General features: G+C 34.5%; 1 protein-coding gene across 2 annotated transcripts in view; it reads right to left on the minus strand.

Annotated features, from left to right (window-relative positions):
- LOC118185717 (A disintegrin and metalloproteinase with thrombospondin motifs 9-like) overlaps nucleotides 1–26,100 on the minus strand; it is a 690,813-nt gene that overhangs the window by 339,848 nt on the left and 324,865 nt on the right. For both annotated transcript variants that reach the window (XM_085807434.1, XM_085807433.1), the window contains 3 exons: nucleotides 17,586–17,691; nucleotides 11,985–12,134; nucleotides 5,593–5,848 (listed from right to left, as the gene is read on the minus strand). In XM_085807434.1, coding sequence (XP_085663560.1) covers nucleotides 5,593–5,848; nucleotides 11,985–12,134; nucleotides 17,586–17,691 — 512 coding nt within the window. The remainder of the gene's footprint in view (nucleotides 1–5,592; nucleotides 5,849–11,984; nucleotides 12,135–17,585; nucleotides 17,692–26,100) is intronic.

Genomic DNA, 26,100 nt, shown 5'->3' on the forward strand with positions numbered 1-26,100 from the left:
CCAGCCCGTGCGCGGAATTCGAAAATCGGACCGTACTATCAGCATTCAACGACTTTACCGTTCAGCCGCTGGTGGGCCCACAATGCACATATAATGAATAGATAAAAAAATATGATTTTTAAGCCAGTTTTCACTTACCACACAGAAGATCTGTATCATACACATAAAAATATGACAAGTTACAGCAATTAGCCATTACATCTTTTTATTCGCCCCTTTTATACGCATGTTTTGTTCGTTAAACAGGTTCTGAAGGAAAGTAGCTTCCACACGAATATGTTTTTCAGTCTTCATCATTACTTGTCTCTAATTAATCCATTAATTAAGAGGTTTTGCATAAAATAAATTGTAAAGTTCTGAAAGAGCAAAACTTTTGTTGCCCTACTTTCAGCAATAACTTCAATACTCTCTTTAAATCCTAGAACTTCAGAGTTTCCTTATAAATTATAAGTGAAGACTGAGTGATATTTTTCAGTATTCAAATTAAATATATGAAAAATTTAGAATTCTGCTTAGGAGCATTTATTGGACAGAACGCATCTGTTAAATTGTTAAATATTGCTTTTTGAATGCATATTGGAAGGTCTAAGATAATTCATTCAGCAGTTTAATTTATTTCGAATTATCTTTTAACTAGGCGCTGAGAAAAATGCAAATTTAGTAATTTTTTGCATTACATTCAAAATTTGGAAAGCAATAAAATAATGAATATGAAAACATAATGGAACTGCAATAACTTTGCTCTCTTCAATTTTTTTTTGAAGAAAAAATTCAAATGTTCTTTATCAATTGGCCCCTTTTTAGTCCGTGTTGATGAGCACAGCTGCAGTTATTTTCTCTAATGATGTTCTGAGTTTATTAATGTACACTTGAGACTTTGAGAGGAAAGCATTTCCTGAAGCACAGACATGAATTCTCTGTTGCCTTATATGTATGTTGCTTTATCTTGCTAGAACGCAGCTTCTCGAGATATGCAACACTGTCAAATTACACTACTGAAAAGTTGCGAGATTCAAAAAAAAATATAACTGTTGTGTAAAAAGAAAGAAGCTGGAGAGTGGAATGGCCAATAAACAACATTGTACATCTTATTGTTTTGTAAAATAAGTAAATATTTGTGTAATATTTCTTGTTGTTCTGAATGAGAAAATTAGCAGCAAATATAGAAAATGTAGACAGATTGAATATTTGAACTCCACAACTCTTAAAACTTCAAATTCACGTCTTCTTAAATTTGGTCTTTCATGTATTCAACTGTTTTTAATCATACCAAAGTATTGTACGTTATCATTATAATATGCAGCACAGAAGTCTTACTAATATTTAAGCGAGAGCTGTTTGTTAAGATTTTTATAATTTTTTTAAAGTGGTATTTCGATGTGCAAAAGCGATATGTAGTAACAACTGAACATCTATTTTAAAAGTTAGTAAAATTCTATACTTTTAGGTACAGTGGGGAAATCATGCGCCTAAAATAATATATTGTGCTAAAATAATATATTATGAAATTAATTGCAGAGACTATTGGTTTTTCCGAAGCGAGATCATGTTCTTGCTATAGGTTACTAAAACGAGTTTTTAGCTGAGAAGCCACTTCAGAATCTATATATTTTTTTCTAGGGGCAGAAAACAGGAAATATCGGCTAACCTTGTGGGAATTGAACCATTTTACAACAGCTAGTTAGATGATAAACAATTGTACCGCAAAGGAACACTATGGAACAAGAGTATTCCTTAAACATTACTAGTGGTCTAGAATTTTTTCCTTTAAAACAATTTAGTTTAACATTCTTAATGTAACTTTAATTTAATGAAAATAATTTTTTTATAAAATGAAATTTCTATTTCATTGTAAAACATAAATGGTTAGCAGTACTACGTAAGTGAATAAATGTAAATAATACATTAAATATATATTGTTTATGCAATAAAAAAACTTCCTTTAAAACATGTGTTTGAGTTCATGAATACCAGGTAGTCTAGAGCCCTATACGGCGGAAGACAGCTGTATGAGGAAGCAAAGAGACTAAAAGAATGCTTTTAAAAAACTAAAAGAAAAATTAATTTTCCGTGTATAGTGTATTGTTAAGGAATAAGATAAAATCCTGACATAAAATCGTTACCCAAACTATGGATCAGTTGGAAAGAAAATTTTAATTTTACAAAGTTACACAGATTTCCTGCGATTCGTAGGTAAAGAATTATTTCAAATTTATAATATAATTTTCTGAAGCAGAAAGGTACTCAGTAAGTAGTAAGCACAGATGGTTAGTTTCGGGGCTGAGATTTGCCAGCTAAGTTGTAGAAGTTCATATTTCATTTCACGTTGTATTAAGAAACAGGTGGTAACTTATCCTGAGCGATTACTAAGTGAAGTAACATTGTATGTTATGTAAGTAATGTGTTATGTAAACTTTTAAATAACTTTAATTTTATGTAAGTCGATTACGTAAATTGCTTAAATGTAACTTCATGAGAAACTTCTAGAATACACACACTCACACACGCACATAACAAGCAAATTTTAGATAGAACCAAAAACAAGCAAGTTAGAACCAACACAAGCAAATTTTATAAGGGAATCTGTGTGAAAAATGACCCACTGAGATGGTACAGGGAGCTGTTGAGCGGTACGTACAAGCGTTCTGCTGGCGTAAATCGTCATTCCCCGTGCGATTTTTGGGCGATATGCATCATTATACGAATGTGCATCTTGCCGAAATGCGCCTTTTGAAGAGGACTACCGCTAAAATGGAACTCGAAGGATGTACAGACAACGATTCCCAAGTACCTTCTTTGAGCTGTTGCTCCGTTTCCATCCGCAGCCCAATAGATAAAACACACATCGGAAAAATCCTCGCTCATGCAACGCTGCATACCGCTCGAAGTCCACTGACGCCAGCAGAAGTGTTTTATCTACCCTTACCACTTCAATGCGCCATTTCCGCACGTACATTCAGTTAAAAGATCTTATTTCTCTTTCCTCAACCTGCCTTTACATTTTTACTAGACATTTTAAAATTGCCCTTTGTCTGTTTCTCTCTCTTTGCGAGAGTGTGTATATATTAGTTACATAATATTAGTTTATAAATTAACTGAGCGAATATTGTTTGAATGTAAGAAATACTGGTTGGGAAATGAGGACTCGTTTACAGGGTCCTTATTTCTAACTGGTAAATTTCAGATTTAACGATACGGCTTTTACGCACTTACGTAGCTGCAAATTTACGTAGGTCGAGTATTACGTAAGTAGGGCGTTACTGCAAAGAATTTGAGAGAAATGTTCTAATCTCATAATTCACACACATTAAAATGCAGATTCCGTAACTACTGCATATACCATAATATGAAAGTTCCATAAATATCATCCACACTTGAATTTGCAAATGCCTAAACTAAGAAGATCAGAAGTTTTTAATCGATGAATCCTACAGTTGATGCAACAGGGATTATTCGCTAATGCATTCAAATTTCAGCTTCATAAAGCCATAATCATGTACTGATAAATATTAAATGTTTTATCCGTTTTTCTGCAGCTCTACGCAGCAATTCTATAATCCCGAGTATACTAGGATTGGAAATCAAGATCCATCTGAAAGATATCTTTGTATCATGAAGTTCTGCTTGTTGTTCAGGATTAATTCAGTATAAGGTGAAACAGATGAAAAGCAAAGTCACATCAAATAAGGATGGATGGAAGTTAAGTGAATGATGAATAGTTAACGAGGAGCAGTTTCAGTGTCAGAAAAGTTTTGGGTTTTACACCAATATAGAATATCTAATATGAAGCAAATGAATTTCTTCTTAGTTAAGATTTCTGATTTTATGAACATATAGTTAATGAAAATATGCAAATCATTTTCTTTCTACTGCTTAATATATCTTTATGCACAAAAAGGTGTAGTAGTTTAAAGAGTTTAGAAGGTAACAACACTAAAATTGTCCTTCATGAAGACATTCATTTCCATTAGGCAAACTTGACTTTAACCAATAGGAGACCTATACCTTAACCTATAGGACAAGATCTTAACCTATAGGAGAAAGAGGCTTCCGATGTCACACAGCAGAGAAAAAATAAGTGCAAAACATAATTTATAGCAGTGGTTCAATCCAGTTGAATGACTGCATACATAATATACTGGTTAAAATGGTATTTCAAAGTCAAAATTCTTCCATAAGCAAACAACAAAGGGCCATATGCTTTTCATTGGCCAAAGGCATCCCATTCAATATTCATAGGAGGATGCTTAATGTTACAAGTAGCATATGGCATATTATGAATAGCTGCCCATAACGCAAAATGCATGTCCCTTTTAAGTAACAAAAAACCTACTGCACAATGCAAGACCCGAGAAATTTGATACAATCATTACAACTGAATTTTTTCCCTCCTCCTTTCTGCATGCCTTCGTGGTGTAACGGTTAGCACACTCGGCGCGTATTCGTGAGGTCCAGGTTCACATCCTGGTGAGGGCATTGCTCATTTTTCACGCCTTTTGCACCATGAAAACCCTAATTTTTCTATAGTAAAATGTAGTGTATGGTAAAACGCACATTGTAATATAGTGAAATGTACAAAAGTAAGGTATCATATATAATGTGTGACGTAATATAAGGTACAGTATAGCGCAAGTATGGTATAATGTACAATATACAATTGTATATATGAATGTTTATTTAGGTAATAACCAAGAATGTGTAGGAGGTCATCGTCATGCAAGTCCTATGTAGCAATAACAACAGTCCGTCATACCATGTTGACAAAGCCCTTGTATGGCCATATATCGATTGATGTTGTTTCAATAAATGCTGGGCCCGGGCGATTGGATGAGGGGGAATTCCAGGGGGTATATTGGTCTGTTCGACTGCCCACCGGATGCTCTAGGCGCTGGATCTCGGAGTCTTGTGCGAGGCTCTCGTGTGGCCACGCCAACTGGCCAAATCTAGATAAGGGTGGACGTGGTGCTATACTGATAAACCGAATGGCAAAGGAACACTGCCCACGTCCTCCGTCGCTTATCGCTTACAGTGGTGCCCGAACTAAAAGGTGGCGAATAATTCTTCACCACCAGGATTTGGCATTGGGTCCCCTAATCTTCAGCTGCCCTTTAAAAGGGGAAGTATATAAGGTATTTTCTTCCTCCTTTCTGCATGCCTTTGTGGTGTAACGGTAGTACACTCAACGCGTATTCGAGAGGTCCAGATTAAAGTCCCGGAGATGGCATTGCTCATTTTTCGTAGCTCCTGCTTCAAAATTACCTAATGACTCTACAAGTTGATATTAAAAAATTGCGAGAATCAGTTGCTGTTATATAATTCTTACAAATGATAAATTTTCTTTTGAAATCAATAGCTGTAGATGTAAATAACAAACTTTGTGGTGATGACTTTCAATCGCGAACGTAAAACTAAGGCTTAATTCTTAGTTCTAAGAGATCTTTACGGCTACTACTGATTTTAGAGGTCAATATTTCCGTTTTTAAGTCTTGAACGAGTTTTATTCAGAACTGAACCAGATCTGGTATTATTCTTGCTGTAAAGAAGGAAGAAAAAATCCTTATACTACATTCTAACAAAGTTACATATACATACTTTAGTTTCACTGCATTGTGTTCCATCTGCCCATGGCATGTGCTGGGTCCGGCATCCTCCTTGAGTAGCATCGTCCATAGTACACCATAGCCTCTTACATTCAGGCATATAAGGGCAGATTCTTGATCTTGGGCCAAACACTAATTCGCACTGACGATCTCGTGGGTAAAGCTGTCCTGGAGGTTGCAAAAATTCATCGTCTTGTAGTAGAAGATTACGGCTGGGCTTATCAATTAAGCAGCGACCATGGCGTCCACTAGTAAAATAATAATAATACAAATGAAAACATTCGAAAAGCATACAAATGAAAAAAAAAAAAAAAAAAAAAAAAAAAAAAAAAAAAACGGGGAGAAATAAAATAAAGAAATTTCAGGTTAATGCAGAATCTCCCCGGAAAGAGATAAAGTACTATTTTTAGAAGGAGAAAAATTTTAATTTTGGAAAAACTTCAACGCAACAATTATTTAGTAATATTTCTTCGCAGCTCTTCACGAGTTTTCTTTTGAAGAGTATACGATTTGCAGGAAATTCGTTTATTTCGAAACTGTAAAGTCCCAAACTATTTAAATTATACTTTTCTCTTTAGTCATACAAAAATCATCTAATCATCATCCTGAAATGCATTCTGGAATGCTGAAACGACATCCAGAAATGGAACAACGAGCGATCATTGTCATTTACACGTCTTGCAATATAAATAGATTACAGAACGCCTAACGTTTCACAAAATATAGGGTTATGGACGAGTTTCTGTTGTGTTTAAAGACATTTCTATCATATGTGATTGCTGTCACAGGCTCGTTCAAAATCATATGTGATTTTATATGTGATATGTCGCATATGATAGAGGTCTTGGGAAAATGCATCGTATGCATGTTACACACGGGAAAAACCACGACTTTACCGCTCGGCCGCTGTTGAGTTGATAATACCGATAACCGAATACCAATAATTTTGGATACTTGCAGCCTAATCTTGCGATAGTATATAAACGCTGCTCAACGCACACGACTCCAGTTATTTACTAGTTGAAGTATTCAACCTCAGCTGATGAATTATGAAATGTCATTTGAAATTTGAACTTTTATTCCAATCCACTAGTAAAATTTCAGGAAATGAATGTCAAGATTCAAGAATCTGCAGACATATTTTTTTTAATTTTTTTATCTTTTTTTTTTTTTTTCAATATGTGCAACTGTATTTTTTAAAAATGAATTTTTAAAACTGTTGGATTTGGATTTGTCTTAATCAGAAACAGATTTAAGGTTTTATACTATTTGAAACTTTTAATATTTAAATAATTTTATTCCTTTTTTTTTCTTATTATTATTCCAACTTAAAATGTGTGCGGAAATAGCTTGTGTAGGAGGCGCGGTTGAGGGGTAGGTAAAAGCGCTCTTCTGGCGCAAATAGTCATTCGTCGTGCAAGTCCCGAGCCATATTCATTGTTGCCCGAATGCGAAGCTCATTGGTATGCATTTTATCTGTGGAGCTGTTCAAAGGATGTACAGAGAACGATTCCAGAGTTTTCCTTCTGAGCAGCGGCTTTTTTCCGTCCACAGCCCCATATATAAAATGCATATCGACGAATTCCGCTCTCGTGTAGCCACTGAAACCGAATGAAATCCGCACGAGGAATGCTGCATGCAAATTGTAGTAATTAAGCAGCGAATCGTAAGATGGTCTTTCGTTGGGCTTCTCACTTTTATGAAATTATGTCAGACGTGCAAGATGAGCGAATACCAGGAAGACCAAAAATATGAACCTATAAAGGAAGGGTTGTATTTGTGGTGAGCTAGAAAGAAAGAGGATCGCTTAGCAGCACGTGAGGAAGTATCACAAGCTACAGAGATTTCACCAACAATGTTTTGTAGAACAGAAAACATTGTTATTGCTTCGTGAAACTTTATTGAAAAGAACATTTCATGAAGAGGGTGAAATATTTCTGTCTCGAATAATTTCTAGTAACAAACCGCTGAATTAGAGTTACTATCATTGTCAATTCGGTGGGTACGTCTATCTTCCTTGAGACCTTAAAAATTTCGACAAGTACAATTATAGGTGAAGTAAATGTTAATCTCTGCCTCAGAAAGATTGCTGACTTTAGTCAGTGGGACGTTTTACCTCAGCTATCATAAAATCGGTGTCCGCCGATAACATCACGGCAAAAACATCGCGGACGAAAACGTCGCGGAGAAAACAACGCAAGGCGAAACCGTCGTGGTACAAAACATCGTGGGAGAAAACATCGCAAAGAGAAAAACATCGCAGTTCTAAAACATCGTGGTACAAAACATCGTCATCGAAAATAAAGCGGTTCAAAAACTTCGCAGTTTAAAAACATCGCCGTCGAAAATATCGTGGTAAAAAATAAAGTATCTACAAATCATCGCATGACGATAACATCGCAGACATGCTTTTTTCAGGCTTTAATAACTGTAAATGGACATTCCCATAATGATTTGTGAGCGCAAGATGTAAAGAAGGATAATTTTTACTTTCATATTTTTTATTAAATATTAAATTTTTGCTGAGAAAATAAGAAGGAAACTTAAGCATAGAAAATTAATGCAACTTATAGCACTTAATAGAATTTTAAACCGACATAGTAACTAACAAAGACCATTAATAAATCATTTTTTATAAAGTTTTTACTGGTAATTTTTCATAAAAAGTATAATCTATTAAGTTGCATTTAATTTTCCATGCTTAAGTTTCCTTCTTATTTTTTCAGCAAAAATTTATTAGTTAATAAAAAAATGTGAAAGTAAAAATTATCCTTCCTTACATCACTTGCGCTCACAAATCATTATGGGAATATCTATTTACAGTTATTAAAGCCTGAAAAAAGCATGTCTGCGATGTTATCGTCATGCGATGATTTGTAGATACTTTATTTTTTACCACGATATTTTCGACGGCGATGTTTTTAAACTGCGAAGTTTTTGAACCGCTTTATTTTCGACGACGATGTTTTGTACCACGATGTTTTAGAACTGCGATGTTTTCTCTTTGCGATGTTTTCTCCCACGATGTTTTGTATCACGACGTTTTCGCCTTGCGTTGTTTTCTCCGCGACGTTTTCGTCCGCGATGTTTTCGGCTGTAACCCATAAAATCTATACATGAGCCAACCGGACTTCATGTTCTTCATTAAATTAAACCAGTCTTTAACATACACATCGTTTATACCTGAAAAAGGCCCTTAAGCGGTTATCCGAGACATCCGAGGACTGAATAAACATAGTTATTTACAAAAATGCAAAATGTTGCTAATAAGTAAGGCTACTGAAGAGCAGGGAGGCGACATACAAAGACCGTAAAATGAAACTGCTTGAAATAAATCTGAGGAAAAGAAATGATTGCATTATTTTTAAATGCCCTTCATCTTTATTTTTTCGATGATCATTACCGATTCTAAAGGGCTGTTCCCATTGGGGTTTATCTGAGCTAACGGAGACAACTGACGTAGCCGGCCCATCTCAAAAATCAGTTTTTTTCACATAGGTCAGCAAGTTGAAAAATCTTAACTGCAGGCATAGCGGAGCTAGTCGACATATGGAACTGACTCCGTTAGCTAAGATAAACACCAGTGGAAACTGCCCTTAAAAGTAACATGGCTATGGTAGCAATTTGTAAAACCTAAATAATTCACCATTTTCCTTTTTACTCTGACAATTAGCCACAGAGGACATTTGAAATCGATTACACTATTACGCACATAATATAAAGATACTATTGGTAAAGGAGCACGATTTCTGCTTCAAAATGCAGCTATATTTAAAAAATAAAACTACAGTTTCTTGCAAGAATAGCCTTTAAAGTGACAAAGGGTCGCATACGGCTCGCAAGCCGAAAATAAGTAATAATAATAAAATAATAATATATATCTGCCGGTTGGTCATGTCTGGAGGCTGCTCGTACTCATGTGTGAAGCTGTACACACAGAAATTAAAAAGGGTGCTTAAGAATACTCTTATAGACTTTGTACAGCTTAAATATTCAATATTGTTGCATGCGTACGGGTTCGTAATAGATTGAATGAACAAGTCTGATAAGAGGTTAATAACATTTATTCATATCAAAAGAAATATATCGGAACTCTGGAAGTTATCCTCAGAGATATTCGTAGTATTTACAATATCACGCAATAATAATCAGTATTTGTACTTCAAACTACTAAAAATGTTAAATAGAACGCAATGCACAACTCATTTAAAGAGAAAGCTAATCCGATTTACCTCAATTCACGCGGAACTACAACACGCAACAACAATAACTAAGCAACTAACCCCGAGATGCTCTCTCTCCGGCCTTTTATAGCTTTCAACCGGAGAGAGAAATTTCCAGTACTTTCTGTTTCTCGATGGCAATAAAAGTATGCAATTACGGTTACAGCTAACATAGCGGTCAATCACATTTATTCAATTTCAATATCAGTTAAAGAGATACCTATTTATTAAATGTTAAATGCACGTGCTCCTGTATTTTTACTTTTCCGACATAGCTTTCTCTCAAAATTTGTCTCGCGCCGCGATGCACGAGGAAATACAATAGTTTTAATTATAATTCTACTAAAATTATGCATCTAAATACAAAATTCGTAACAATATGTTAGCAGCCAAAACGCTAATGCTATCAACTGAAAGATGATATGTTTGTTTTTAACATAAAAACAGGAAAACTTTGAAGAAGATGAAACTTATATTTTAAACTGTATTTTAAGATAGATAAATTCTGTTTGTTGGGTAAAGAAATGTACAAAAGTAAAGAATTTCTGAAGCAGCATGTTTCTGCTTAGTTTCAGAAAGTGTATACTGCATTTAAACACCATTAAATATTTTCAGAAAAAGTAATTAATACTTTGTTATGAAATTAAGGGGTAAAATGTAAAGGTAATAGGTTTATTTAATACTTACTGAATTTACTAAACCTTTTACCTTGAATTATATGTAGTTCACTAACTGATAACATTAAGAAACTCACTATTTTTAAAATTCTTTTCCGAGAACCATCTAATTAGAGGGAATATAAACTATGAAGAGAAAATGTCCACTACAGCTTTCGGTATGTTCAGGTTTCGAAACATTCACATTTATTCTACTCATATTACTTTTCTTTTGAATTTGTTTTTATTCAAGTATAAGCTTTAGAATACTGTTAACTTATTTTCAACAAATCAGTCTGAATTTAATTATTTTTATTTCAGATGTTTCCAAGTCAAAAAACTTGGAAGAAATCAACACATTTTCAAATGTCTACTTGCAATGAGTGACAAATAAAATATTATTTTTCGCTAGATGTATTGTAAGATCTGTCTCTACTATTCCACATAAACTAAATTAGATCCTACAATGAACCTGGCGAAATCTCTCACAGGCGTGAATAAATTCCAACACAGAAGAAGTGTGAAAATAACCCTTTATTTAATTCAGATAATTAACAGAAAGGCACGATCTTTGTGCTTTACAATGGCACCGTCAACTTGCGGTGAAACTGAAACGTAAAATACAATTCAAGTCAAAAATCTAAAATAAAATAGTGCTGGATTAGCACGTTAAGTTAGCCTAAGAGGTTGACTCAACGAAAACCTAACAAGCGCGACGATAATCCGAAACAGCAAGACAGCCAGATAGCAAAGAAACGTACACTGGCTAGCGAAAACATGCTCTGAATAAACTTAAGAGATTCTCCGTTTAAATACTCACTTCACTTACCTTTAAATTTACATACTGGCGAGAAAATGCGAGGGGAAGTCGAGGAGTTCAGGAAAGGTATCAAACTTAAAATAAATTTGTTATGCAAAATAAGGGAAACCCTACAGTATTACTTTAAAAAATCACCTTTGTTTAAGTAGTAATTTAAATATATGAGTCATTTCATAAAATTTGAAATATAATTAATTTAAGTACTTTATTGTAAATACTTGTAACTGAGAATACTGGAGGTGCAATCAAATGGATAAGGAGAGATTTCTAAAAGTATGAAACTATTTCTTATCATGTTTTGTGAAACAATCTTACTATTTGTAAATTCTAGACAGTATGCATTGTAATAAAATGAAAAACGGCTAGGCAAAAAATGCGTGCCCAGTGGGAGGCATGTCTTCGAGCAGGGCTCTCTAGGAGAAACTTCCTCGGATATTCCTGCTATGCATGGGAAAAATCATGAAAATTGCCAAGCAGCCAGCTCATTGAGAGTATTTGAATCCGAGTCGAACTACTAGAGTTCAGTGATTCTACTAATATACCTGTCTACCATTCTACTAATATACCTTCTACTAATATACCTGTCTACCTTTAAGAATCATCTTGGTTCAGATACAAAATTCGTGTTTGGAGAACAAGTGGTCTCATTAACTTTCAATTTTAGAAATATTAAAATTTTACGTACTCAAAAAATGATGTTAATTGCTGGCGGCTGCATTCGGACCATGTCCATGGATTACTGTTATAATCAAGCATCCTAGCCATCACGTGCAGCTTCTTTTCCCCGTTAGCCGGTTTCGAGCATTTGGAATCGTCGTCATGTTGTAAGCTCATCCTATGAAAAGAAATATAACAGATTTCATTTAGCCATAATTATGTTTAGCGTTAAATTTATTTGGTAATTAAAAAACATAAATACTTTATCATAAGTGAAAACAAGTTTTTTCCCCGCGCTTTCGTTTTTAAGCCGAATTAGGAAAATTTATGTAATTTCTGGTTTCTACCAAACTTTTTTTTCATGCGCAGATAAAAATGTAATACTTCTTCGGAACCTTATGTTCTGTGTAGCAGCGTACTTAAGAATATTATTTTAAATTCAGTGGGAAATGTATCATACTCGGTTACTTCTAAAATAATCTTAAAAATAGCGCTTTTAATATGGAAGAAATGAAAATGAAGGCAGAACACTTATCGCTCATAAGCAACAACCCATAAATTTAGCAAATTAAGACGCTATTGATTTCGACTTTTCTGTAAATCTGTTTTGCCCGATAATCTTATTCATGAACAAATTAAAAATGCTTCTAGTTCTAAGATCTTAGAGGTAAACTTAAATAAATACAAGTCACATGTGAAGCTGATGAAACACGCATATTATTTCGGAGCATATTACCGTTCTGGCGCTACCATGCTGAGCATAAAATGTGAGCCGCGATGGTCATAGGTGGCCGTTAAAGCTTGTTCTTTTTATCTCATAATAATGCAAATTCGTGAAGAAACAGTCAGCTAAAATAAGGCTAAAGGTAAAGTGTGGGCTGTTTGAGGAAATACATTTAGAGATAGCTAAATGATGACTGACAGCTTTTATATTTTCAGTTTTCATCGAAATCAGCACGCACAGCAATAATTTTAACAGCGAGATTTTTCTCCCCCCCCCCCCGAATCGAAAGATGGCATTTTCCCAGTGAAATATCACTTAAGAAAGGTTTGTCCAAAGCGTCAAACTGAGTCTTCACCTCCATTGAACTTAGTAGAGGTTAATTTTTCAAACTGAGTATCTTTATCTAATTTTGATTCCGTTCAAAAAGAAAAATCGTTAAGAACTTTTCGAAGATTTCTGTATGCTGACAAATAAAGATTTCAGTATTGATAATTCCATTTTCTAAATACATAGATTAATAACTTACTTTAAAAAACAAATATAACAGCAATTAAATTAATATGATGAAATACATATGTTTCGGACACGTAAATGAATTAAGTGCAGCACATACAGGTTTGAATATCAAGAATGGTAATGTTTAGCTTAATAAATACAGCAAAAGTTGAAATTTAAGCATGAAAGGTTAAAATGCACTTAAAATGAAGAAAATAAATATATTTTTTTCTATTTTTTTACTGGCACATAAACAGGAAATAAGTATTCGCGTCGCTTACTAAGAGATAAATAAACATTAATTAGCATGAGAACCATTTGGTACACATCTCAGCTCTTTTCTGAGGCAATAATACTCATCGAGTACACGACTGAAAATATTAGTTGAAAAAATAAATTGTATTCGATACAATTCCTGTTAAATTAGACCGTAAATTTTGTGATGAGAATTTTGCAATAGTTCAAGAAAGGGGAACCAGCATTTTAATCATTATGATGATATGTTCGCTCTAGACAGCATTATCAATATTAACACACTGACCGCGTGGGGGTCACTGGTGGCCAGCACTCGACTTGGCTACAGCGTCGTGGGGTCCAGTGGTGACCGGTGACGCGACCAATAGTAAAAATATACAATTAGAGTGAATATCGATGCTGATAAAATTTTAAATAATATCATTGTTACTGTAATGGTTCGAAGAATAATAAATCGCAAAACTGGTCTACAGCACCTTGGGAGGTCACCGGTGACCCCCACCAAGAAAGATGTATTAAACACGATTATATAACTCACCTTATCTTCTGTAGATAATATTCAACATAATAAACATCAAATAATAAAAATTTCATGTTGGCGTCATGGGCAAACTACATAAAATTCACGCGGTAGTCAACGTGTTAATCTATGCAAAGAAACCAAATAAACAACAGGAATTGGTCCAAGAGTAAATTTGTACTTCTATAGTGGTGGGACAATTATTTTTAAGTTTTACAAATAGTTAAGCTTGAGCTAAACACTATCTTTCCTTCTCTTTGATTCACATCACATATACTCCTTCAAACCAGAAAGTCGTATAAATCAAGGCCATGCGGAAAAATATTTAAAACTTCGATAGGTTTATAAGGAATTACTGCATTTCCTTGTACATGCTTTGTAGCGTAAGTGGTTAGCTCGATAAGTTGGCAACTGGAAGATCCGTTCGAATCCCGGTGAAGGCACAGTTAATTTTTTATGATTCCAGTCAGAAATGTCTCCATTCACGACTCTTGATCAATTAATTGGTTGAAGGGATCGGCATTCAACAGATATGTCATATTTGTATTGTCGTTAAAGGACAGTCCAAAGGAACAAATCATGCAGCTCAAGTTTATAAATAGTTTTGATAATGGATTTCAATGGCCAAGATACTAATTCAGTACAATGGTTAAGTTGCCCCATTATCAGTGTAAAAGTTAAACATCCATAATGTCTAATGGTCTCTACAGATTAAGCACAGCTCATTCCTATGGGAATAAACTGCCTCCTGTAAATTTAGCGCTAGTTTATATCGGTCTGAGGAAGCAATATTCCTATTTGCCGTTCGAGTTGGTAAGTAACTTCAAATACTTAGATGATATGAAAAATCAAGTGTGGTATTTAAGGGAAACTTGTTCTTGGAAATTCATAATACTAAAGAGGCAGTTTGCTTCAATTTTATTAATGTATTCTCAAAATGTTAATCGATCGTTTTGTATTGTATTCCAACAGGATAGAGTGTAATTTCTCTATGTGTGCAGGTTGATTAGGTGCTAGTGAGATCACTCTTCAGCAACAAAGAAATAACCCTACTTGAAGAACCGTTAGGTATGCATAGTTAATAACAATTATTTTATTGGTTATACCTTAAGAACAGTTTAGTAGAAGAGTTATATGATTAAACAGAAATTTCCTTTCAAATTTGGGAGTGAAAAGGAAAACAATACATCTGGATACGTACATGTGAGAGCAACATAAAGAAATACGAGAAGGTTTCAGTTAAATTATATGAAACGTAGCTCTTAGAGCCAACTACTGACCGAAAAATATAAGTAAGTGAGAAGCGAATTCTTGAAACGCTAACAGCAAAGAAGGGTTAGAAGTAGGATTAATAACCAGAACTTTAAGGATGTGAAACACCTCCAGGAAATTCAGTTCGCCAACTAAAGAAGCTTTTTGAATAATATCGTCTACAGGAAAACGGGAAATGTAATTTCTGTCCAGTAATGAATCTTAGAAACAATAGCCCTGTTCCGGAATCCAATCCACACCCTCAACCTCAAACTACCAGTCAGCCTCTGTTAACTACTATATACACTACTATACTATCTTAGGGACAATAAGACTATAGTACATTTGCAGCTACTTGCAAGCAAATGTTTCCTTTATGCTCAGGAATTGTCTTGGATAAAAAACAAAGTTCTTTAACTGCTCGGTACTTTTATTAACTATAAAAAGACGAAAAAGAGAATGAACTTCGTAACAGAGGTATGGGAGAAAGAATTGGAAAGTATGTTTTTTTCTTACCCGCTTCCAAAAGTCTTATGCAAAGCTCAAACTATGGCAGATGATTTTGCTAGATTTAGAAACGTTATTCCATGCTTTAATTTCCTTCTACTGACAGCCTTCACTTAATATATGCATATTCATAAACAATATATAATCGCAATCATTCATCAATGTCAAATTTCAGTTTGGTAAGGAAAATACCTGGAAAATTAAACCAAATCTTCATTCTCAAAAAGTAATCTTTCCCAGAGTATCTTTCAAAAACTCCAAACGGTTACTGAGATGTTAACGAGAGAGAAAACAGAAAACGAAACTCAAAATATAATTAATTAGAAAAAAGATGAAAATTAGCAAGGAGGCTTGGTTGGTCTTTCACCAACTACTGAGATACCAAATATATCGAAAAAGTCACTAAAGTGCACAAAAAGCTGAATCGTGGGGAGACGAAACAGAAAATTCAGCTGTCCTTGAGAAGGAAAATTTCCGCATATGCAATTCCTTCCACAGCGGTCGGTGGGCTGAGGCGTCAAAGGTCAATTCAGGGTCGAGGTTGTTTCCTTCTTAAAGAACAGAAAACTTAATAAAAGAAAAAGAGTTGTTCATCTCAGTGGAGGATTTCACGCTTCCTAGTTAAAACGCTCCCTGTTAAATAGCTTCATCCGAAATTTTTTAAAAACTCATCATTAGAGTTTCCGGTCTGCATCTGTGATATTCTCGAATACACATTATGCATCAGTAATCGGACACTATATTAATAATTTTAATATTACGGTACTATAATTATGAAACTATTAATTACTGTAATATTATGGTGGGAATTAAAAACATATAAATTTTTGTCAAAAAGATTTTTAGAGCATCACATCAAAAGTATTTACTGGACATCTCATTTTTAGAAATACATTATTAGGAAATAGCTAATTATTATTTAGATTGAATTAACTTTGCTGACGATATCTAATCAGTCTAAAACGAATATGCCATGTGATCATGACAACAGTCTGTTACTTTTACAGTAACACTTCAAGGCTATCCTCCTGAAGCCATAATTCATAAAAAAGACGATGATTGCTGCAGAAAAAAGGTTGAATCCGCGAATTCGCTAAAATTCCATAGTTTTGTCTGTGTAGTCATGACGATACACAGCACAGTCTAAATAAGGGCGGGTCGCTACTACAGAAAGAAATACGAGAAGGTTTCAGTTAAATTATATGAAACGAAGCTCTTAGAGCCGTTAAACATTGAAGTGTCTCTTTTAAAGTAACAGAGTATATAGAAAGTGAATCTATCTTCAAATGCTGAGTAATCTTAACTATGCATATAAACCAGAACCTAAGCCAATGTAAAATATAATCTTTGGTGGGGAGAGAGGGGAATAAAAAAACTGATTGATGTAAATTTTTTATGAAATTTAAACATCTTTTTTCATATAATTATTTTTCTGTATCTGGGTTGCGTTAAATATTTATTAAACTACCAGGTTCTAAATGTTTCTGAACTTCCCCCAAAAAGCTAGCGATTAATTCCCCCTCTTCCCATACAAATTTTGCTATCCTTTACATGCTTTTGGGTAGAGTTTCTCAGATTTACAGCACAAATTATTGAGAAATGCCATACAAACTCTAAAATATTCTCAGAGAAATATTTTAAGCTTGAAAAATGTTTTCATATTCTGCGCAAGCGAGAGAAAGATTTTAGATAGCTTCTGAGTTTCAAGATAAATTGAGATTTCAAACGAGTTACTTCGTCAAGAAATACTTTTTTTTTCCCTCTATATCTATCCATTCCTCTTACACTTATGAAAGAATATATTATAAAGATAGAAAGCTAAAATTTACCTACTTTAAACATAAATTTGTATAACAAATTATAAGTGAAATACATACACGTGACCCAATTCATGCGCAATCGTAAAAGCAGCACTAAGTCCATTGTCTTCTATAATCGCGCAGCTGTTTAACGGATGGCAGACCAAACCCGACTGAGCGAGACCTGTAACATAAATAAAAATATTGGTATCATTATGATGCACAGAAAAAATTATTATTCCTATAATATATATGATATATGCAAAATAATTTTTCTAAAACCACAAATGACCTTTATTTCCTACGAGGAAAAGAAAAAAAAAATACTTGCAATTTTAAATTAAGCTATTGTTATTGAAATTACAGAAGTTTGTCTGACAGCTTCCTGCTAATCGTTAAAAACAGATTTTCGTAGAAAATTTCAAAAACACAATTTTAGTAAATAAGCAAGGAACTGGGAAAAAAAATTCGGAGGAGACAGTCGATTTCAAGTAGTGCAAAGAAAACATCCTATTTCGAATCATTTAAGAAAAGTAAATTTCTGAAGAAATACAGGGAAGATCTGTAAAAAACGCCCCAAATCTGATTTTTTAAAATGATTAAAAAAACCTCGATGACAAGAATCTGTCAAATGTAAAATGAAATTACTCTTTTTAGTATTTTTAACATCATTTTTCTACAAAGCGAAATACTTTAACTATGAAAAACAATTTGTTTCGAAAACTAGTATATCTCGGTGAAGAAGCTTTGAAGACTTTGTTTGTATTTTTTTAAAATTATGTAAACTGAAAGCCGCCAAGTCATTTCTTTCAAAAGGAAAATGATGAAATGAAATTATTATAACAGGAATTAGCCCAAGAAGTTGCTTGTTTAACTTTTGCATACAGTTTGAAAGAAATATTGCATCTTTTTTTAATTTATGACTGCATAAAGCAAGCGTTATTTTCAACGAAACTGAGAAATTACTAAAATACAGTACTTGTAATAATATGTGCACAGGAAGTTGCTCATTTAACTTTTGCATACAGTTTGAAAAAAATATTGCATAGTCTTTTAATTTATGACTGCATAAAGAAAACGTTATTCTCAACGAAGCTGAGAAATTACTAAAATATACTTGTAAATATAATTGTATAATCATTTTTCAGTTTTATATAACTGAACCTTTCCACTAAACTTTCCTTAGGCAGTCTTAGCGCAGTCCAGGACGGCTCCTGTAGCTCTGCCTGTATCTAGAACAATGTCAACAAGACGACTGAGAGTGTTCTGATACCTTTACATATACCAGCTATCTCAAGAATAACAATAACTCTGTCTAAATATGCGCCCTTATATCTCGGGGCTCATAGTGTGTTTGCTTAGTACTCATAGTGTGCAAACGTTGCGACGGCACTTTTTTTTCAGTTTTCTCTCGTGCCATTAACAAACGAAAATAATGTGTAAGGCGTTAAGTCTAGCTGTGTATCTACATTAGAAGAATTAAATTTCTTTTTAGCTTCGAAGCAATGTTTGCAACTGGGACTGCAAGACATTTTTGGTAAGCCGTCTGCAAATATGCGAGCTGCCGGTCTTTTCTTGAACTCTTAAGTCGTTTCAAAATTGGATGATCAGTATGTACTGAAATTCTGTGACAATAAAATCTACTATGGCGTTCACAACAGCCAAGAAATGTTTTTCATGCCAATCAAGCTTTGACAAGATTATACTAAAATGTAATTCTCTTGATCGATCGTCGGCTTCTTGAATCCATAAGTAATCTAAATTAGGATCTGTGTATCCTACTATCTGTACTTCTAAGAACGGATTTCTACCTTGAAGATACGCCAAACAGAAAATACTTTTACCAACTCTTTCATAAGTTAAAATTCTATTTCCACGTAAACAGTTAGCTTATTTCAGTGTACCTATGCGTTGGTCTGAAATTCAAGGAGAATGCTTTTATAAGTACACCTATGTAATGGCTGAGCCATAGAAATATGCAGATCATCAGGATAGAACTTAGTATTTCAAACTTTCGAACTAGTATATTTTAGATCTTCGGATGGATCTCCTACTTTAACTAACACCTATTAGTATAATAGCAGTCTGAACCTTTATTTATAAAATTGTATTCGGAATGTATAATTAGCCAAAGATGTAACAAGAACCGAAATGAATGCTGAAATGCATCAGTTTGCTTTGAACTACAACAAACTCGCTTTAAACTAGAAAGTGAAGTGAAATTAAATGTATTTCTTGCGCACTTTATAAATAAATTAAATTAAATGCACTTAATAAGTTCTATCACTTTATAAGGTGCTTCTCTCACTTTCTTAACATACCTTCGTAGTGTAGTGGTCACCACGCTTGGCACGTATTCGAGAGGCCCGTGGTTCGAGTCTTGGCGAAGGCATTACTTATTTTTCATGTCTCCTACTTCGAAATAATCTAATGTCTTTACAGTGGCGCCCGAACTAAAAGGATGTTGGATGATGCTTCTCCTCACCCAGGATTTGGCGATTGGGTCCCCTAAAAACCCTAGTCGCCCTTTAAAAGGGAGAGTATATAAGGTATTTCTACGACTTCCCTAGCGTGCCTTCGTGGTGTAGTGGTTCTGCACGTTGGGCCGGTATTCCAGAGGTTTGTGATTCAATTCTCGGCGAAGGTGGTTGCATATTTTTCATCTTTTCTGCTTCCAATTAACCTAATGACTCTACAATACTAGCTGGTGGGTGAAGATTCTCCACCCTCAGGATTTGGCGATTGGGTCCCTTAATCTCCAGTTGCTCTTTAAAAGGGGGAGATTATTTGGTAATTCTTCCGCCTTCTTAGCATACCTTCGTAGTGCACGCTCGGCGCGTACTCGAGAGGCCCGTGATTCGAGTCCCGACAAAGGCACTGGTCATTTTTCATCTCTCCGGTTTTGAAATAACCTAATGTCTCTACAACTTAGCCAAAATAAAATGTGACATTTCTTTTTATTTTGCAGGAAAGTGTGTTCACATGTTAAAGGCAGTTCACATGTTCCCTTTTGATACTTTATTATTTTAGTCTAAAAAGGTTTTAAATTGTATTGGTTTTAAATTGTCGCTGTTTTATATGTAACACATATTTTCAAATGCTGTTCAGTCTTGAAATATCGGGAGCTATGCCGATGGCCACATCACGCGCAATCGTAAATCCGCGAATCAATTTTGAGTATAAAAACTAATTAACTAATTAATCAGCTGTTTGCAAATAACTTTAATCGGTAACATGAGCAACTGATTAACGCTGTGACTCGAAACGGTTCATACCACGGTAAAAAATTATAAAATTTATAGTTTATAAATCCAAAGTGGTTAGTGACAAACTGAAAGCTGTCTAAGTTTCGCAGTGATTTGTTAGATACAAAAACAATATCAAAATTACATTTAAATTACTAAACAAGTTTTTCAGCGCAACTAGAGTTTTAGCACAGCTTCAAGCTATGCTGGAACTAGAACTGCCTACATTTCTATTTAATCTCTGAAAATCGCAAAATATAGCTGTGAGATCAAAACTACAAGATACCAAGTCATACAAGTCATACCAAGCATTTATAAAATAAGAGAAAAAGCCGAGATGGTTTTACTTTTATTAAATTCTATATTTGTAATCCCTAAAATCATCGTTTGCTAAAATATTATAAATAGTTCTAAATAAACCTGCATTTTTTATGTTGTATGTACTATGTACATAATTCTTACAACAAAATAAACTCGAGCGAAAATATTCAAAAGAGAAAAAACTAAACAGCCATAGTACTATATTGTGTTAACTGATACTGTGAGTTTATATTATCTATTTAAAATATCGTCTATCAAAACTGACATTATTACCGCCTTATATTAGTCACACAACCTCTGATCGACAATAGGCCACATATGGGGGACTTTCAATCAGGCCGCAGAGGAAAAATGTATAAAAATTTTCCGCTTTCAAGAGCTTCTATTTATTTGAAACTTATTTATTAGCAGTAGCATTAGATGCAGCATATTACATTGTTTAAAATGTTACATTTAAAAAATGAAGTACTTTCCTAACACAATATCTATGAAAATTGATTAGTATTTGTAAGTGGAAGCAGATGCTGAAATGAAATATTTAATATCAAAAAAGCTCTCTGGTATTTTGATCATCGTATTCAATCATAAAATTGTGTTAAGATTCTCATATGATAGATGATATCGATGAAGATATTTATTTCATTTCATCACGGGGAAAAGCATTCAAACAAATGTGCTTTCAAATGAGCATGAGCAGATAAATATAATTTGTCTCAGTTTAGAAAAATATTCTTTTGGAAGCATTTAAGTTTATATTAAATTTCCTTTCTTGACTTTTTCGTTTGGTTTTTCATTACATTGCAGATCAATTAGTTTGAGGGTTCAGCTTCTTTATATGGAATAAATGCCATGGGCCATCATAAGCGTTTGTAAGAATCTTAAGAATTTTTCAGCTTCAAAATCTGCATATAGTTCTTTAAGTAATAATCGTAGTTTCTTGGTGCATCTACCATGGAAAAGCACTTAAGGGATGGCTGCCTAAAGGTAAGAATGTCTTCGTAGAGGATTTTCTAAGGAAAACTAACTTGGCTTCTCATTACATATGAAGAAAAGCAAGTTTTTGTAACCAAAAACCTCATTTTTGTATGTAGTCCACCTGATGGTCGAAATTTGAAACGGAGCCTAATTACCAGTATTAGAAGTTTTACTGCATGACCGCTGGTGAAGAACCGAAATTGAAGAGAACAGAAATAAAATCTGAATAGTAAAAAAAAATTCCAGTTTTCGAGATTGATTTGTAGAGATAAATTATGCATAAAAAACTTCAACATATATGTACATAGATACACATATAAATATATTTAACAAAGGAAGAAAGGAACTATTGAATACTTTATGATCAATATTAATATACACTGGTTATCATAAATTACAGAAAAATCATAAATATGACGATTACCCAAAACGTTATATATAGAATTAAAGGAAACTGACCCAGAGTATACAAAACGTAGTAAGGCATAAAATAACACGAAAAGAAATACACAATTAGGATGTTATCCAGATTAGCCTATGTATGAAATGAACAAATCGGATCTGCCAGTTTGGTATAGGATAATTACTTTCAGTATGGAGTATAATCTCCCTTAGAAGCAATATAACACATACGGCGATATGCAATGCTGTTAATTATGGAGTCTATCAGTTCCGCAGGAAGTGAGAGCCATTGCTCTTGCAAAGCAGCTGCAGGCGTGACAACGGTCTGAAGAGAACTGAGAGCAGTTATATGTCTTCCTAAAGCATTTCAAACATGCACGATAGGATTTAGGTCCGGTGATCGAGATTGCCACTCCATGTGCTGAATTGTTTCCTGCTGAAGATAGTCATACACGATGCGAGCCCTTCACGGTCTAGCGTTGTCGTCCTGCAGCAGAAAATTATCACCTTTTCCCCGGCATAAGTGCACAACGAAGCATTAAGGATGTCATCTCTATAGGCCTGGGCATTCACGGGTCCACATGGAGGTCTGTACGTGCACCCAGATAGATACCACCCCGAACACAGATACTGTTTTTTTCCTCTTTCACGGATGTTTGGTGGATGATAACAGGTTCCAGATTCTATCCAAATCAAATAGCGCCTACGCTTTGGAGGGTAAACTTAAACTCATCTATAAAGAAAACAGCCCTCTACTGGTCAGCTGTTCGGTGGACAAACTGATGTACCCACTTCAAACGTACGTTCCCTTCTATAATGTGACGTGAGCGGCACGCAAATGGCTGGTCGCCTCACGTACAGAACTCCTTAGTGAAGCCTTCTACGCACAGTCGACATTGACACCAATTTCTGGTGGCTGCAGGCAGGGAGGATCTGAGATGAGTCGGAGTTGTGGTTCCATTCCTTCGTGACCATAACAACAAATATCGGTCATCGGCGCTCGTCGTAGAGGTTGGCCGTCTTTGGGTGAACCTCTTCGATGTCGAACCTGTGGTTAGAAATTGTTTCCAAAGTCTCATAGAGGGGCTTACATTTAACCATCTGGCCACCTCTGTCTGACTTTACCCTGCATCTAGTCTCCCAATAGCTCTCCATCGCAGTGCTTCGGGCAAATGGTGCCTGGAGGTCATCGTTAAAAATTGACTATTCCAAATTTCTTATCTCAGTATCACAGCAAAATTTGCAGGCTTGCACTGAAACATGCAATTTTATGCTCCTCACAGGTGACGCATTTCGATTGCAGCGTCACTAATTTGTATACTGCAGTTTTACTCAGCAATTCTTATTGAACAACATATTCAAATTTTATACATATTGGCTTATTTTCAGTGAGTTATTGCTATTTTTGTGATTTTTCCTTACTTGTTGGAAACCAGTGTATTTCCATGTGTAAGAAATATCGAAATTAAATTAAAGTCGGGAAAATGCTTAAAGGTGTAGGTACTTTGGAAAATGTGAAAGCTAAGTGAAAGTGTCCACATGAGAGTGATAATGAAATTCAATAAAGTATCCTCTTCGCGTTAAATGATATTTCTTTTAATATGAGAAATATTCCTTGAAAATTAATGTGAATGGGGTAACAAAAATAATGTTTCATAGATACTATTTTTGGATTTTTTAAAGAAAAGCTCGTACATATTTTAATATAGAATAAAAGTGTATGTTAGGAAATATAAAAGTATTATGTCTTGTCAGGTAGCTACGTTTTGCTTTATACAGAATAAATTCACAGACTATTTGCTAAAATAAATTGCAATTTCTTTTAAAATACTCACAAGAACTCGAAAGAGGTTACTTGTGGAATAAATAAATGAGCCGGAAAACCACGGAAGAGCAAATTACATCAAAATGTTAAGGGTTTTACAAAGGGTGTTTGGGGTATGATATACATCATTTGGGAAATATACCTTGTGACAACTATTTTGAAGTTTACCAACAGTTGGATTTTGAGTGATCGTATGCTTTTATGTTCATATTATCAATTTTGCTCAGACCAGAAAGCTATGAAAATGTAAAGGCATGCGGCTTAGTATAAGAATCTTAACAGGGTATATTGTAGCGTTTGTAGCATCGCCAATGTCTCTCTGAGAACTAGCTCCTGCTGAATTCATAAAAGGCCAATAAATAGGTAGCTGCGCTGTTAGTACAAGTTTTAATTTTTAGCTGCCGTGCAGACAGGAGCGGATGTTTATCTTTGAATTAGAACCTTGTTTTATAAATATTTCAAACTCAGCGTATAGGAATAGCAGCCTCATTTCTGTAAAAGTTAAGATCAATCAATTGAGCTTGTGTTGTAATTTTATTTGTAAGCCACTATGAGTGGCTTAAATCTTGCTTGGATTTTAAGTTGATATGTGCTTTGTGTTGAGAGTTAGATAGTTGTTCAGATGATAATTCGAAAACTGTTTATGATAACGCTGTGCGTTGCCGTTCATTTTAAGACTGCGTATTCACTTTCAAGTAAATTTCGCGCACAAGCGGCTGAGCGGTAAAGTCGCTGAACACTGGTAGTCCGAGGTTCGAATCCCGCGAACGGGCTGGCTGCATGGGCATTTTCATGGTTTTCCCCATGTGTAACGAGTATACGAGCCAGTTTCCCTTAGAAAGTCCTCCACGAAGGCATTCCTACCCTTAGGCAGATAGCCCTAGAGGCTTTGTCATAATCACATACACACACAAGTAAATTTCACATATATGCAAGAGTTATAAGCCGACATTGATATATCAAGAAAGAAATACGGGGGGGGGGAATTCAAAATCATTAAAAAACACACACAGTGAATATTTCTAGTCACAAAAATTGGGATAATCAAGAATAGTTACAATTCGACTTTTAAAAAGTCTCGAATTATCCAGGTTCTGGTGTTATCGCTACGGCATTCTATGTCTCCTGCCTCTTAAAGTACTGAACTTGCCATTGGTTAGTGAACGTGATCACAATTCACTGCAGTTATAAAGTCTTTCATAAATGGCAAGGCATTTCATTTTCTTTCTTGTTAAGTTCTGTTGATGTGTAGTGCAAAGCTATATCTTTAGTTTTAATTCCTAGTTTTACAACGTATATTGCGAGAGAAGAAATATTCCCATTATCTTGACAAAGCATGGCATGTAAAATAAGTTTCGTAAGTTTTAATTTATATTATCCAAACTATTGAGTAAGCGTAGTGATAAATCACTTCTTTTGCTTGCACTTTCTGTGAAACGATTTTCTAAAAAATTCTCGAGAACTTCAAACAACGTTTTTGCAAACAGTGTGCACATTCTCCAACTTTAAATATGAATTACCTTCGATGAACCAACAAAGAATACAAGTTGTTAGTGTTATAAGCTATTTCTCCCGCCTTCCTAGCGTGTCTTCGTGGTGTAGTGATTCTGAACGCTGGGCCGGTATTTCCCCGAGGTCCGTGGTTCGATTCCAGGCGAAGGCGATTGCTCATTTTTCATCTTGCCTGCCTCCAAAATACTCAATGCCTCTACAGAATTTTTATATTACTATCGATTCATCTAAACAACTTGCTAGAAGATACATTTTGCTCAGCTAACTTATACTTTTTATTGAATTGAACTGCTGCTTTTTATCACGTGAATAA

This window comes from Stegodyphus dumicola, chromosome X1, assembly GCF_044657685.1.
Source record: "Stegodyphus dumicola isolate Sdum_Otavi_A_Nest chromosome X1, ASM4465768v1".
Lineage (NCBI taxonomy): Eukaryota > Metazoa > Arthropoda > Arachnida > Araneae > Eresidae > Stegodyphus > Stegodyphus dumicola.